Source organism: Nicotiana tomentosiformis, chromosome 1 (genome assembly GCF_000390325.3).
Source record: "Nicotiana tomentosiformis chromosome 1, ASM39032v3, whole genome shotgun sequence".
NCBI lineage: Eukaryota > Viridiplantae > Streptophyta > Magnoliopsida > Solanales > Solanaceae > Nicotiana > Nicotiana tomentosiformis.
Window position 1 is genome coordinate 81797349 of NC_090812.1, and position 16256 is coordinate 81813604.

The 16256-nt window shown below is 38.2% G+C and overlaps 3 protein-coding genes and 1 long non-coding RNA gene across 4 annotated transcripts; 3 read left to right on the plus strand and 1 right to left on the minus strand.

Moving 5' to 3' along the window:
* Window positions 1–745: 745 nt before the first annotated feature.
* On the minus strand, window positions 746–1144 carry LOC138907042 (protein MAIN-LIKE 1-like). Its single transcript, XM_070197042.1, has one exon. The coding sequence runs from the start codon at window positions 1142–1144 to the stop codon at window positions 746–748; it is 399 nt and encodes a 132-aa protein (XP_070053143.1).
* A 3712-nt stretch (window positions 1145–4856) lies between these two features.
* On the plus strand, window positions 4857–5348 carry LOC138907043 (uncharacterized). The gene has a single exon (XM_070197044.1). The coding sequence runs from the start codon at window positions 4857–4859 to the stop codon at window positions 5346–5348; it is 492 nt and encodes a 163-aa protein (XP_070053145.1).
* A 997-nt stretch (window positions 5349–6345) lies between these two features.
* LOC104105432 (glycerate dehydrogenase) lies at window positions 6346–10334 on the plus strand. The gene is made up of 13 exons (XM_009613732.4): window positions 6346–6543; window positions 6662–6745; window positions 7269–7409; window positions 8034–8155; window positions 8236–8317; window positions 8582–8654; window positions 8733–8824; window positions 8935–9009; window positions 9094–9201; window positions 9417–9494; window positions 9656–9700; window positions 9864–9978; window positions 10070–10334. Exons 1-13 carry the CDS (start codon window positions 6421–6423, stop codon window positions 10090–10092), a joined length of 1161 nt encoding a protein of 386 aa, XP_009612027.1. The 5' UTR covers window positions 6346–6420; the 3' UTR covers window positions 10093–10334.
* A 2294-nt stretch (window positions 10335–12628) lies between these two features.
* Window positions 12629–14506, plus strand: LOC138899581 (uncharacterized). Its single transcript, XR_011411310.1, has 3 exons — window positions 12629–12741; window positions 13798–13862; window positions 14371–14506. It is a non-coding gene; the product is annotated as an uncharacterized lncRNA (long non-coding RNA).
* Window positions 14507–16256: the final 1750 nt, after the last annotated feature.

Sequence of the window (16256 nt, forward strand, 5' to 3'; positions counted from 1 at the left end):
GCAAAGTACTCGCTTGGTGGCATGATGCTCTATAATATCAAGGCACATCAACGGGACGGAAGAGATCCACAGAATTCTATTGGCCGAGCAATAATCGGGCAATCTGGCTATTAGCTCATCCCTGTATGGCCTCCAAATGAACTATTAAGTAACAACAGAAAACGTGAGTATACGCAACACATATGAAGCCAGGCCAAGTAAACTTAGGTATACATTTACGTGTGCGCTCTCCAGCAAATCCAACAAATCCCTGCACAAGGGGAGATTATGTCGAGCCTCGTACTCTCGTCCATATCCCCGCCTATCAACCCACCTCCTAGATAGAGGGAGAAACGGAGATGGTGCAACCGGAGCTAATGGAGGTAGAGGTGGCTATAACTGCAGGAACCGCTCCCAGGCCAAGACCTAACATACAAAGTGGACGTAAAATTTAAGGTATATTTTTACTGGGTATGTTATAATGAATAGAGTATTCGAATATGTTTTCACCTGTAGCAGCGGCAAAAATCCAGCAACGTCACGCTGGGTGCCCATACTCACCCGGCACATCTGCCTATACAAGTAGTCGAGAATAGCAACACCCCAGTTGTACTGGGGTAAATCATCTAGCCGCTCAAGATGATGAAGAAATCTCAAGTTCACTAGGTTCCCCGAAGTGTTCGGGAACAAAACCCCTCCAAACATAAGGAGTAGCAGCAACCTCGTGTACCAGTGAATATGAAGCTCTAGTGTATCGTCTGTGATGTCAGGGGTGTAATGCCTCCAAATGATGTCGGACAGTCATCAACTGCAGACGACTGGCCCCAACCAGTGCAGTCTCCTTCGGTGGCTGTAAACTGGTGAGCCGCTGCAGCATGTCCAGGTACTGCAAACCTGTCTGCTCTCTCATGGCATGCGGCAGAGCAACAGGGTGTCCATCAACGGGCAGCCCATACATGACCTCCACGTCCTGCAGCATGATGGTGGCCTCGCCAATGGGCAAATGGAATGTGTGCGTCTCCGATCTCCACCACTCTATCAGGGCCGTGATCAACAACCAATGGAGCTGCAGCCGGCCGATCTCCATAATCTTATAAAAGCCCGTATCCTGGAGGCGTCTGACTATACGGGGATGGAGAGCGCGGTCCTTGAGAAAGCCCCACATATCGTCTACTCTCCTGGCACGGAAAGTCTGGGCCAGTAACTATCCCTCCCATATGTGGGATGACCTATGATCGCCCTGTAATGCCAGTAGCTCCAGGCTGGCAGGTCCGTGATGCAAAGGCGGAACTTCCATGCCGTCTACTGTAAATTAAACAAGATTAATTATATTATTTTACTTTAATATGTTAGTTTATTATTTTATATGTTTGTTTGTAAATTAAATAATTAATTTTTATAATTATACAAGATTTAATTATTAAATATTCACATATGGGTTCCGGACTCGATATTTGAGGCCCAGTAGCACCAAGATATCCTGAATTCTTGTGTTCATGATGAGAAAATTTTCTCGATTTGTCACTCAACATATCTGTTATTTTAAATATTAGTTTATTATTTATATGTTAGTTTAATGTATATGTTAGTTTTATTAATTTATATGTTAGTTTAATTATTATATATTTTTGTTTATGACTCACTTATTTTTGACTATAATAAAATTAAATAATTAATTTTCATAATTATACAAGATTTAATTATTAAATATTCACATATGGGTTTCGTGCTCGATATTTGAGGCCCAGTAGCACCAAGATATCCTGAATTCTTGTGTTCATGATGAGAAAATTTTCTCGATTTATCACTCAACATGTTTGTTATTTTAAATGTTAGTTTATTATTTAAATGTTAGTTTAATATTGTATATGTTAGTTTTATTAATTTATATGTTAGTTTTATTATTATATATTTTATTTATGACTCACTTATTTTTTACTATAATAAAATTAAATAATTAATTTTCATAATTATACAAGATTTAATTATTAAATATTTACACATGGGTTCCGGGCTCGATATTTGAGGCCTTGTAGCACCAAGATATCCTGAATTCTTGTGTTCATAATGAGAAAATTTTCTCGATTTATCACTCAAGATGTCTGTTATTTTAAATGTTAGTTTATTATTCATATGTTAGTTTAATATTGTATATGTTAGTTTCATTATTATATATTTTTGTTTATGACTCACTTATTTTTGACTATAATAAAATTAAATAATTAATTTTCATAATTATACAAGATTTAATTATTAAATATTCACATATGGGTTCCAGGCTCGATATTTGAGGCCCAGTCACACCAAGGTATCCGAAAAATATTGTTGTTTTCTCATGCTATTTTCTTACGATCGTTGAATAGAATTGGACAGAGTTTGTGTTTGAATTATCGGATATTTTTACGATCGTTGACTAGAATTGGACAGAGTTTGTGTTTGAACTATCATCTATTTTGACGTATTTTTGGGTATAACAGATACTTAAATGATTAATTTCAATAACTATAAGGATACTACAATAAATGGTACTACATTTTACTAAGCTAAAACGATACTACATTACAAATACAAGTACTACATTAGGCCACCAGTACCACTAGAGGAAATTAAAGTAATAATTTATCTATTTTACTAGTCTTTAAGACAATAAATAATCTAAATCAGATAAAAATAACAAATAATTTAATCACAAAATATTCACGAAAATACATATATCACAGTAAAAAGTATCTAGTTAACATTTTTTTAACAACTAATAATAATTTCTCTATTTTTACTAATTTTTTTAGCACACTAATATCATAGTCCGGATAAAAATAACAAAATAGTTAAATCACAAAATAACATAGAACACATTAAAACAACTAATATGCATTTTTTATACGAGTTTCAATAAAAAATAAGTCGGAATACCTCGATTTAAGGTTTTTAAAAAGTTGAAGATTTGGCGATTTGGAGCCGAAACGAGCAACTCACAACGAGATAACGCCTTAGCTAGGATGTGAGACCGAGAATATTTACTTTTTGTGGGACGGGTCGGCTCCACTCGAGCTTTTTTGGTCATTAATGGGGGGAGGGTTCTGGTTTGGTGGGGAAGGGAAGGGGATGGTATTTTATGTAGGTATAGCGTCGTTTATTAAGGCGCTATAATAAACGGCGCTATACCTGCCCGTCTTTTCATATTCAAATATAATGCCCCTTTAAAGGGCGCTATACCTTAACGGGGAAACGATCGTTAAGGTATAGCGCCCTTTTAAAGGGCGTTATATGTATTTTGGTCACTAACTTTGTTTTTCACCTATTTTTGTGTCTTGAGTCCAAAAATACATTATTTTGGTTCCGGATTCGGGTTGGGGGATATGTTTTTTTTAATTGAGTAAATAAGTGACTTGGCAGCTGACATGGAAAAAATGGAGTGGGTCAGCTGCCACATTGGCCATCCGTTAGGGTTAGGGGCAGTTCCACTTACTTTGCTAACGGTAGGGTGGGTTTTTGACATAAAGTGAAACAGAGGACAAACGTATACTATTTACAATAGTACAGGGGCAATAATGAACTTTTTTCCTTTTTTAATTCCCAAAATACTTTTCTCAAAATAACTTTCTCTTTATTCCATATTCGTCGTTTATCCTTTTCTTTACAAAAAGACTTTTCACTTTTTAAAAAAAATAATTAAGGGTATTTTAGTCATTTTACTAAAAGAACAGCTTATCAACACTTTTCTGTAAAACACATCAACTGTTTATTATTAGTTTCAGCACGTCTATTCAAACACGTAAATGCTTAATTAAAAAATCAGTTTCAGCACTAAAATACTTTTCAGCACTTCAAACATATCAGCAATTTACAATCAGTTGATCCCAACGGACTATTAGTGCGTAGAAGTCTATGAATAAGAACAAAGAAAAAAAATAGTCTATGAATGTTCAAATTGCAAATATAAGCGTAAAATATATATGTAATACGAATCTAAGATCTTTAGTTAGAGGGTGTAGATCAGAGTACTACTGCACGTGCAAATTTAGTACAGATTACATATTCAAGATATTTCAACCATGTGCATTGATAAATAATACAACCTTGCCGGTATGTTTAGGACGTCATAAATTTAAGTCGTAGAAACAATTTTTTATAATTTGCAAACATGAAAGATAAAGTTATGTCCAATAACTCAATGTAATTGGTAGCCTTTCCTCAAACTCCGCTAGGATATCATGAGTTTAAATCGTATAAACAACTTTTTGTAGTCTGCAAATATAAAAGATAGAGTTATGTACAATAACTCAATGTAATTAGTAGTCTTTACTCAAACTCCAGGCACGACGAAAGCTTAGTTGTGTGCTGGGTAATTTTTTTTTAATGTAGTAACAAAAAGTTACCCATCATACTAAGAGAAGGGAAGATAGAAGTAAAGTTTTACTATTATAGAATTGAAATTTTACATTTTTTTGGTCAATGAAAGTCTACATTTAAATAGTACATGTGCATTGTGTGTGATAAAATTGCTGTTGGATTTTGCAACTGTTACTGCTACTGTTTTCTAGAATAATTAGTTATTTAGTTTTAGGAGCAGTCTGCTAGAAGATTCAGAATTTTAATTATAGTAAGAGTTTAGTAATTTAGTTGTAGGAGGAGTCTACTACTTTATTTATTTGGCTATTTAAAACCTTATGATTAATAAAATTTTAGAGATAATTTTTTAATCCTATTTTCAACCTTCTTGTTGCTTGCATATTTTTTCTAAAATCCATAACAGTGGTATCAGAGCCTCCATTGATCTTGACGGATCTCTGAATTCGCTGAAAAACAATCAATTTCAACCACTTTTAAATCATATGCATTTTTACCCATACCGATTTTTAACCAAATTTTTAACAATGGCAAGCAACGGTCTCTCTTTGAATACCCCACAAACTTTCACTGGTGAAAAGTATCAGATTTGGTCAGTGAAGATGAAATCTTATCTTGAAGCTTATGATCTATGGGAAGTTGTAATGGAAGACAAACTTATACAACCACTTCCTGCAAATCCTACCCTTGCCCAAATCAAAGCTCATTCAGATGAGAAAACCCAAAAATACAAAGCCAAAACTATAATTCAAAATTTAGTTGCAGATTCAATTTTCTCTAAAATTATTGCATGTGAGACATCAAAAGAGGCTTGGGAAACACTCAAACAGGAGTATCAAGGAAGTGAACGAGGCAGACAAAATCAGATTTTAAATTTGAAAAGAGATTTTGAATCTCTTAGAATGCAAGATGATGAGACCATCGCTAAATATTCTGACCGAATTTCTTTAATTGTCAATAAAATCAGATTACTTGGCCAGGATTTCAAAGATGACAGGATAGTTAAAAAATTCTTGTGATAATTCCCGAGAGATTTGAATCCAAAATTTCCTCTCTGGAAGAGTCTAAAGATCTCTCTACCATCTCTGTTGCAGAATTAATAAGTGCTCTTCAAGCACAAGAGCAAAGAAGGGTCTTCAGACAAGACAAAGTTACTGAGGATATTTTTTATGCGAAACACCAAAAAGAAAAAGTTGATTATCCTTATTGCAAATATTGCAAAAAGAAAGCACACTTAGAAAAATTTTGTTGGTGGAGACTTGATGCATTATGTGAAAATTGCAAACAAAAAGGTCATGTTACAAAAGTGTGCAAGTTTAAAAATGCTCATGCACAAGCACTAATAGCATAAGAAGGAAGGATTTTGCATCTGTTACTGCTACTGTTTTCTAGAATAATTAGTTGTTTAGTTTTAGGATAAGTGTGCTAGAAGATTCAGCATTTTAATTATAGTAAGAGTTTAGTAATTTAGTTGTAGGAGGAGTCTACTATTTTATTTATTTGACTATTTAAAGACTTATGATTAATAAAATTTTAGAGATAATTTTTCAATCCTATTTTCAACCGTGTTGTTGCTTGCATATTTTTTCTAAAATTCATAACAATTGCAACCTCCAAAAATTGTAACCAACAACTAGTTGCAGTGTGTTCTCATCTTATATGTAGCAGATAGTCTCTAAAACTGGTGATTCACAATTCTTTGGAGCAAAAGGGCTAAATTTTGTCGTCGTTCAATAAAGATAGCAGCCAACTTACGTGGCGTAAACCCAGAGTCCCATTATCCTCTGCCAAAATGAGAGGTCCTCAGCTTAAAATCACTAATAATTCAACCATACAAGTTTCCCTGCAACTCCAACATATCATTCTTCTATGCATCAACAAGCCATAATCCGACACGTACCATATGTTTTCTCTACTCCCATTCTTTTATTACTGATAGAAAATTTTGTAGTGTTCTGCAATGCACCTGATAATTTCCTGCAATTTTATTTATATATTTAGGTATAATAGAAACCAGAAGATTTCATTTAAAGAAGGAAATAAAGTGGTGTGAGTAAGCAGAGAGCAGAGACATAAACGTTAGAATTGAAGATGGCAAAGCCAGTTCAAATTGAAGTGTGGAATCCAAATGGGAAATACAGAGTTGTCAGCACAAAATCTATGCCGGGAACTAGATGGATTAATCTTCTAATTGAACAAGATTGTCGTCTCGAAGTAATATATATATATATATATATATATATTCCTTTTCCATATTTCTTTTCAAGTTGTTCATTCTTTTTTGGGTTTGATTAACTTGATTTAATGCATTTGATTTTGTAATTATGAGTAGATATGCACTGAGAAGAAAACTATTCTATCGGTTGAAGACATTCTTGCTCTTATTGGAGATAGGTGCGATGGAGTCATTGGACAGGTGATTGATCCTACATGCATTATGGCTTGTGATTTGCTTTCGAGTTTTGCCTCCTGTTTTCTTCTAAATGATCTAGATTTAACTATGTTACTCTATTGTGGCAGTTTACAATAGAATATTTTTGGATGGTTATGTTAAGTGTTAAGTGTCTAACTTTAGCTAAGGGACTTAGTTGTCGTCTCCTTATATTGTCTTAGGCAATCTTCACCTCGTGAGTTAGCTTTTGGTGAGTTAATCCTAAGGTCCATTTTTATCAGACTCATCTGAATTCTTAGTTTACCCAATGTTGAACTCCCATATTATATTGTCCACGCGCCAGATGTCAACTGTCCAATATTGGTAGAAAGAATTAGTTGTTGTCTCCTTACATGGTTTAGACATCCTCACCCCGCGAGCTAGTTTTTAGGTTGAATTAGTTATTTCTTGTTATCTTTTTAGTGACCTACTTATAAAAAAAAAACTTTTACACTATCAGAAAGTTGAACTTAAATACTTTCATTTTCTTGGGTTTTGTAATATTCAGTTGACAGAGGATTGGGGAGAAACACTATTCTCTGCATTAAGCAGGGCTGGAGGGAAAGCTTTCAGTAACATGGCTGTAGGATACAACAATGTTGACGTTGAAGCTGCTAACAAGTACGGTGTTGCTGTTGGAAACACACCTGTAAGTTTATACTTCTTCATTTTTGATTTGTAGTAATCCAGTTTCTTTGGTACTGAAATAATCAGTAACTTTGTATAAGACATCTTAGCTGATAATTTTAAATGCATATCATGCCTGATCATATAGTGTTTGATCTACTATATTAATCAATATTCAATAGATTGGTCTGAGGTTGTCTACAGTAGTGTTTGGACTTATCAGAGGCACTGAATCTATGTCGATACACTGACAATTGCCATTTGACACAACACAACACATATAGTATATTATGGAAGTTATAGTCGGTTATATTTCCTCTTAACAACAAGTTTTTGTTTTTTCACGTGAGAGGTCTTTTACATGGAGTCTCAGTTATGAGGGAATGCTCCAATTCACTTTGAATTTGAAACTGGTAAAACACTTCTTTAGTAAAATAAGACACAAAAGTTATCCTGAACTTGCGACATGTGTATCAATGTAATCTGTAGCTTCTAAATTGCCCTAGGAGGGATTTTGTCGGACCATATAGACTGATCGATATGGTAAATGATGCAAGAAATATTGCTTGTGATCACAATGACAATTGATATCTGCATATCTGTAAAGGCATAATTCTCTCTTCTCACATAATGTTCTGATGTCCAGGGAGTACTGACCGAGACTACAGCAGAGTTAGCAGCTTCACTTTCTTTAGCAGCAGCGAGAAGGATTGTGGAGGCAGATGAGTTCATGAGAGCTGGCAAATATGAAGGATGGCTTCCACATTTGTATGTAACTGTTTAATCTCAATTACCTTCTATTTCTTGTGTCGGCTCAGGTCTATAACTAAATTAATGGTCTATTCCAGGTTTGTGGGGAACTTGCTTAAAGGACAAACTGTTGGTGTAATAGGGGCTGGTCGTATTGGATCTGCTTATGCTAGAATGATGGTAATAATCAGCTACTAAGATTTATCCTCTTAAGTTTTCTAGTTTGCTTTGTGCTTTTTGGTTGACAAATATTGATCTCAACTTTTTTGTTTTCTGAAATTGTTGGCTGAAAACAATTTAAAGGCAGGGCTATTCTCTGCTCTACATGTTTATTTTAGGACGAGCTTCACTTTCAAACTTCATCTTCACCGGAAATCAAGATCAAATAAATGTATGTACATTTGCTATGTTAATTTGAGCAACTTTGTTTTTTTGTTGGAACAGATTGAAGGCTTCAAGATGAACTTGATCTACTACGACCTGTACCAAGCTACTCGTCTAGAAAAATTTGTGACAGGCATGTTTTGATCAGTCTACTACATTGACAAACTTCTCAAGCACATTTTCATCTGCTTATGTTCTTTTGCCTTTGCAGCCTATGGTCAGTTCCTTAAAGCCAGTGGTGAACAGCCTGTGACATGGAAAAGAGCTGCATCCATGGAGGAGGTGCTCCGAGAGGCTGATGTGGTAATTATTTTCTACATGAAGAGTGCATTTTTAGATCTATATTCACCTATCTGGACATAGTAGTGGATTTCTCATTCAAGATCTAATCTCTGGCCAAAATGTTTCTCTAGATAAGTCTACATCCAATCCTTGATAAAACAACGTACCACCTTGTAAACAAAGAACGGCTTGCAATGATGAAGAAGGTAAAATCAGTTGCAAGAATATCTATTATGCTTGCTGATTTATACAAATGCGACATCTTGATATTACTCCATCTGATCCTGTAGGAAGCAATACTTGTGAACTGTAGTAGGGGGCCTGTGGTTGATGAGGTAGCTCTTGTTGAGCATCTGAGGGAAAATCCCATGTTCCGTGTTGGCCTTGATGTCTTTGAGGTAATCACAATAGTAGTATATTTATTTTGGTGATTCCCTTCTCCCGCTATGAACATGTAAAAGGCGTATCCGATGGTCAATGAGAAACTGGTGTATTATGCACCATTTCTAGCAAAGGAAAAGCTAGCAAATAATCTATTCTTGTAGAGTATAGGATGCTTCCTTTGTCTTATACATTCAAGTAATGCCCTTCTTTAATTATTATGTTGTGTTAGGATGAGCCCTACATGAAACCTGGTCTTGCGGACATGAAGAACGCCGTTGTGGTACCCCACATAGCTTCTGCATCTAAGGTAATCATGCACTTAATTGTATATTATCTGTCCTTAACCTGTAATCTAAGAAGCAATGTTCCTGCTGCGACAGCTATTTCCCATCTAATTCACCAAATCTCTTTTACATGGGGTTGCCGTCTTGTTTAAAATAGTTTTAACTCTCCTGATTCTTAATGCAGTGGACTCGTGAGGGAATGGCTACACTAGCTGCTCTGAATGTCCTGGTATGCAATTTTTAAGAGAGATCGTTTTCCACGTATCACGTTGAACTTAAAGATATTATTTTGCTAAAATGCATGAACTACTGATACTGAGTGTTAGGGCTTCAGGCTATACAAAATAGGTGCTTTCGATTTTTAGTGATGCGTATGTTTCTTGATGTCACAGGGAAAAATTAAAGGCTACCCAGTTTGGGGTAATCCAAACAGTGTAGATGCATTCTTAAATGAGAATTCTCAACCTCCTGCTGCATGTCCAAGCATTGTTAACTCGAAAACTTTAGGTAACGCGTATATGCAAATTCCTTAGAGCTGCAAAATTTGATCCAATATGCTTGAGGGGTTTCACTAAATAGAAATGGTTCACAATTTCAGGCTTACCTGTTTCAAAGCTGTGAGCTTGGACTGTTGAAATGATCAACATATGCCAGATTATTGGAAATTTTAGACTTGGAGATGTCTATTTCAAGCTTGGAAAGGAGTTGATAGCAAGGCTATCATGTATCACTCATTTGTCTATATGGATTACTTGATTTGCTATAATTAGGACACACGTTTTACACATAAACTCTGATTTCTAAGACTCTTTTCTTGATTTGATATCTATGAAACAATCTTTACTGCGTTGAGGTTAACATAATTCTGTGGCTTAAAGGAATTCATATAAATATGACTTGTTTTTACTAAAGTCATATAACTTTGTTTTCTCATACAAAAATCATATAACTATGACTTTTTTTCATCAAAGTCACATAACTATATTTTCTCACACAAAAATCATAAAACTTTTACTAACTTACACAAAAATCATGAGGATCGAAAAATATAATTTTTTAGTAGTATTTTCTTATTTTGTGATTTTGTTATTTTTTATTTTCAATCTAATAAATAATAATCCAATTAAAATAGGAATGACTCAACCGATCTGGCCCACCCGATCCAATACTCATATATATAAATTAAAATAATACTAAAAGTGAATGGTAAATCCTTCAAAATATGACACTTCTATTTTTTTTTCAAGATTTTTATTCAAATTGATAGCATTTTTATTTCAAGTGTTCTTTAATTATACCTTTTATTTATTTATTTTTTGGTCAGAATCTCATGCATTCCGAACTAAATTTTTTATGGGGGAAGAATTCATTTTTAGTTTTATTTTAACTTACGTATATGGGTATTTGGTCGGGTTGGGTTGGGTCGTTCCTATTTTAAGAGAAAAATATAAAATTAACCGGCCGTCCGAAACTAATTACATTTGCTAGTCAAAAAATATATATATAATGCGTATGTTATATGTGTATAATACACATATATATAAAAAATATTTTATCGGCTATTGTTTTTAGGAGCGGCTAAAAAATACTCATATTTCTTCTATTTTAATTGGGTAATTATTTATTAGACTGAAAATAAAAAAATAATAAAAAACATAAAATAAGAAAATACTACCGGAAAATTTATTTTTCGACCACCATGATTTATGTGTGAGTTAGTTGTAACGACCCGACCTGTCGTTTTGAGTGTATTAGCCCTGATCCCCTATTTACTATTTTTCCCGTATCTATTTCTGCTTATGTGACTTGCCGGGAGGTCTTGTTTTTGGTTTCGGAGTGATTTGGGACACTTAGTCCCTAAAATAGAAGCTTAAGTCTTAAGATTTTGACCGTAGTCGGAATTGTGTGAAGCCGACTCCGGAATGGAGTTCTGTCGGTTCTGTTAGATTCGTTGGGTGATTTTGGACTTAGGAGCGTGTCTGGACTGTGAATTTGAAGTCTGTAGCTAATTTAGGCTTGAAATGGCGAAAGTCGAACTTTTGGGGAGTTTGGCCGGGGGTTGACTTTTTGATATCGGGGTCGGATTCCGATTCCGGAAGTTGAAATAAGTTCGTAATGTTGAATATGACTTGTGTGCAAAATTTGAGGTCAATCGGATGTGGTTTGATATGATTCGGCATCGTTTGTAGAATTTGGAAATTTCGAAGTTCATTAAGTTTGGATTGGAGAGTGATTCGTGTTTTTGATGTTATTTGAGATGGTTTGAGGATTCGACTAAGTTCGTATAGTGTTTTAGGACTTGATGGTATGTTTGGTTGAGGTCCCGGGGGCCTCGGGTGAGTTTCGAGTGGTTAACAGATCATTTTTGGACTTTGGTTGATGGTTGATATCTGATGGTGTATATTTTCTGGTTTCCTCTTACACGTTCGCTAAGGGTTAATGGGAGCTGGGAAGATTTTGTTCTTCGCGTTCGCGAAGAAGAGGACGCGAATGCGAAGGTGTGGTCTGCGTGTGCATCGCGAACGCGTGAGTGGTGTCGCGTTCGCAAAGAGAAGTGAGGCAGCTGGGGACCCCAGGTCTTTGGTCTACGCGTTCGCGAGGTACGGGCCACGTTCGCGATGAGTTGAGCTGTAAAGCTTCGCGTTCATGAAGCGTTGATCGTGTTCGCGAAGAGTAAACTGGGAGGCAGTCTGAGTTGGCCTACGCGAATGCGAGAGGATGACCGCGTTCGCGAAGAAGGAAATCTGGGCAGACAGTAATAATTTAAAAAATGAGGGTTTGAACCCATTTTACATATTTTGAGCTAGAGAACACGGAATTGGGCGATTCTTGAAGGGATTTTTGTGGAGTTGATTGGGGTAAGTGATTCCTACTTGATTTTGGTTAAATCCCATGATTTCAACTTTAATTTTATCATCTAATTTGTGATTTGGGGTGAGAAATTGGGGAAAAAGAGGAAGAACTCTTGAGTTAGAATTTTGAGGTTTTGAATGAGATTTTGTTATCGGATTTGAGTAATTTTGGTATGGTTAGGCTCGTGGGTGAATGGACTTTCGAGTTTTGTGACTTTTATCGGATTTCGAGACGTGGGCTCGGGGGCCGGGTTCCGGCCGATTTCGGATTTTTGGCTTATAATTTCGTATTTTTCTTGTGAATTGATTCTTTTAGCTTATATTAATTACATCGTACTTCTTGTGGCTAGATTCGGGGCATTTGGTGATTGATTCGAGGGGCAAGGGCATTGCAGAGTAGGATTTTACGTGGTTTGAGGTAAGTAACAGTTTTAAATCTGGTCCTGAGGATATGAAACCCCAGATTTTTGGTATGATGTGACTATTTTAGAGGTGACGCACATGCTAGGTGACGGGCGCGTGGGCGTGCACCCTGGGGGATTGTGACTTGGTCCGTCCCGTGAGACTGTAAAGTCAAATAGCTATCGTTAATTACATGTTGTCTATGTGTTATAGAAATTTGACTGCAATCATGTTAGAAATCATGCTTAGGCTATGGGATGGTACTGTTGGGACCCGCAAAGGTCGAGTACTTGTTGAAGTATTTGCTAATTATTGTCTTGTACTCAGTCATGGTTTTACTTACGTATCATATCTCAGTCTCTTCTTGATTCTTGTTAATACACTATGTTATTTTTGTTTGGGCTTATCTTTATGATTTCTGAGAGCCCAAGAGACTAGAAACGTTGGTGACTCAGTTAGGGCCTGAGTGACGAGCTGTGAGCTATATGTATGTATATGGATCGGGTTGCACGCCGCAACGAGCCTTAGAACTGTATATATGGATTGGGTTGCACGCCGCAACGAGCCTCCGGGCTGTATATATATATATGAATCGGGTTGCATGCCGCAACGAGTCTTATGGCTATTTATATGGGATCGGACAGCACGCCGCAGCGATATAGTGCTTGGGCTGAAGGAGCCCCTCCGGAGTCTGCACACCCCCAGTGAGCGCAGGTACCTATTGAGTGTGAGTACTGAGGGCTGAGAGCCGAGTGATTAAGCTGTTGTAACGAGTTGAGTGATTGTTGCCCTGAGAGGCTGTACTTGCTTTTTCATTTGTTGATGCACTTAGCTGCTATCTGTCATTGTCGTGAAATTTCTGAAAGATTCCATATCCGGATTTACCTGCACTTTAACTTAATATAATTGATTTGATTTGAACCGCCGGATTTGAAAGCATGTCTATTCCTTGCTGAAATTATTGAAAATGAACTGTATAGTATAGCTCGTCACTACCTTCTCAGTTCCTTATTTATTTCTGTTACTTGCTGAGTTGGTTGTACTCATGCTACACCCTGCACTTCATGTGCAGATCCAGGTGTGTTTGATCACGGAGGTCGTTGAGTTCGTGCGCGATCAAGTATCGGAGACTACGAGGTAACTGCCGGCGTCCGTAGACCCTGTCTCTCCTTCTATCTTTTCTTTCTTTTCTGTATTGATACTTAAACACTGTTTGTATTAGACTGGATATCTAGATGCTCATGACTCAGTGATACCCCGATGTCGGGCTATTTTTTTGTTTTCGCACTTATGCTTTGGGTTTTACCCCGTTTTTATGAAAGACTCCGGTTATTTTTAAATATATTAATTCATTTATGTTAAATGTTAAAAGTATTTTGGAGATGTCGGCTTGCATAGTATCACGATAGGCGCCATCACGACGGGTTAAGTTTTGGGTCGTGACAAGTTTGTATCAGATCTTATGTTATATAGGTCTCACGAGTCATGAGCAGGTTTAGTAGAATCTTGCGGATCGGTACGGAGATGTCTGTACTTATCTTCGAGAGGCTGCCGAACCATTAGGAAACTTCACATTCTTGAATTCTTGTCGTGCGAATCTTTTGATTCTGGTAACTAAATTTTTGTTGTTCTAATTCTCTCACAGATGGTGAGGACGCATACTACGAGGCAGGATGGACAGCCACCAGTACCACCAGTCAGGGCCGCGAGAGGCCGAGGTCGCAGTAGGGGCAGAGGTGCAGCCCGCACAACAGCTGGGGCAGTACCTGTAGACCCACCAGTTGCCCCAGTTCAGGAGCAGGCAACCAGTTGTGGATGAGCTTGTGGGACCAGCTCAGGCACCACCTGTGCCTATTGTGATTCCAGGCCTTCATGTGGCCTTAGCTCAGATTCTGACCGCGTATACCAGTCTTGCTCAGGCGGTCTCTGTTCCGGTCACAACATCCACTTCTCAGGCTGGGGGAGGTGCTCAGACTCCTGCCGCCCACACACCAGAGCAGGTGGTACAGGGATTCCAGACACCAGGGGCACCACCAGCCCAGCCGATTGCAGTTGCTCAGGACTATATGGTTCCTGTCATTCCTGATGATGATCAGCGTCGATTGGAGAGGTTTGGGAGACTCCAGCCTCCATCTTTTAGTGGTGCAGAGGGAGAGGATGCACAGGGTTGTTTGGACAGGTGTCAGAGGATACTCTGTACGGCAGGTATTCTGGAGACCAATGGGGTCTCGTTCACTACTTTTCAGTTCTATGGGGTTGCCTTCAGTTGGTAGGAGGCTTACGAGAGGCGTAGGCCAGTCGGCGCAGCACCTCTTACATGGCAGCAGTTCTCTATTCTTTTCCTGGAGAAGTTTGTGCCTCAGTCCCGCAGAGAGGAGCTGCGCATGCAGTTCAAGCAGCTTCGTCAGGGTGATATGTTTGTGACGCAGTATGAGATGAGATTTTCTGAGTTGGCCCGTCATGCTATCTGGTTGGTTCCCATAGACAGAGAGAGGATCAGGAGGTTCATAGATGGCCTCACTTTTCAGCTGCGATTGCTTATGACTAGAGAGAGAGTGTTTGGTGCTACTTTTGATGAGGTTGTCGACATTGCTCTTCAGATTGAGATGGTTCGCAGCCAGGAGCGGGTTGAGAGAGAGTCCAAGAGGCCTCATGGACAGGGTGGATTTAGTGGTGTTCTTTCTGGGGGCAGTTCTACCACGATAGGGGTCGTCCTTTCAAACATGCTCAGACGGCTCGCCCAGTTCATCGTGGTGCATCATCTAGCTATGGTTCACACAGTTATCAGCAGAGCCATTCATCTCTCAGTGCCCTCCCAGCTCAGAGTTCATCCCGTGCTCCATCGGGTCAGGGCTCATCTATGCCAGGTCCTTCTACCGGTTATCCCGGTGCTCGGGGCTCTCTTCAGTCCCCAACACCAGCACTGGGGATTTGCTATGAGTGTGGAGAGTTTGGCCACATCAGGAGACATTGTCCCCGCCTTATGGGAGGTCCGGCTCAGCAGAGGAGCCAATCTATGACATCAGCACCATTTTCTTTACCACCCACTCAGATAGCTCGGGGTGGAGCCCAGTCAGCTAGGGGTCGCCCGACAAGGGGAGGCCGATCAGGGGGCGGCCATGCCCATTTCTATGCTCTTCCTTCCAGTCCAGATGCCATTGCTTCGGATGCTGTGATTACAGGTATTGTCTCAGTATGTCATAGAGATGCCTCTGTATTATTTGACCCTGGTTCCACTTATTCATATGTGTCATCGTATTTCGCTCATTATCTGGATATGCCCCGTGAGTCTCTAGTTTCATCTATTCATGTATCCACTCCACTGGGCGATACTATCATTGTGGACCATGTATATCGGTCATGTGTGGTGACTATTGGGAGTCTGGAGACCAGAGTAGATCTCTTGTTGCTTAGTATGGTCGATTTTGACGTAATTTTGGGTATGGATTGGCTGTCTCCATGTCATGCTGTTCTAGATTGTCACGTTAAGACCGTGACGTTGGCGATGCCGGGGTTGCCGAGGGTTAAGTG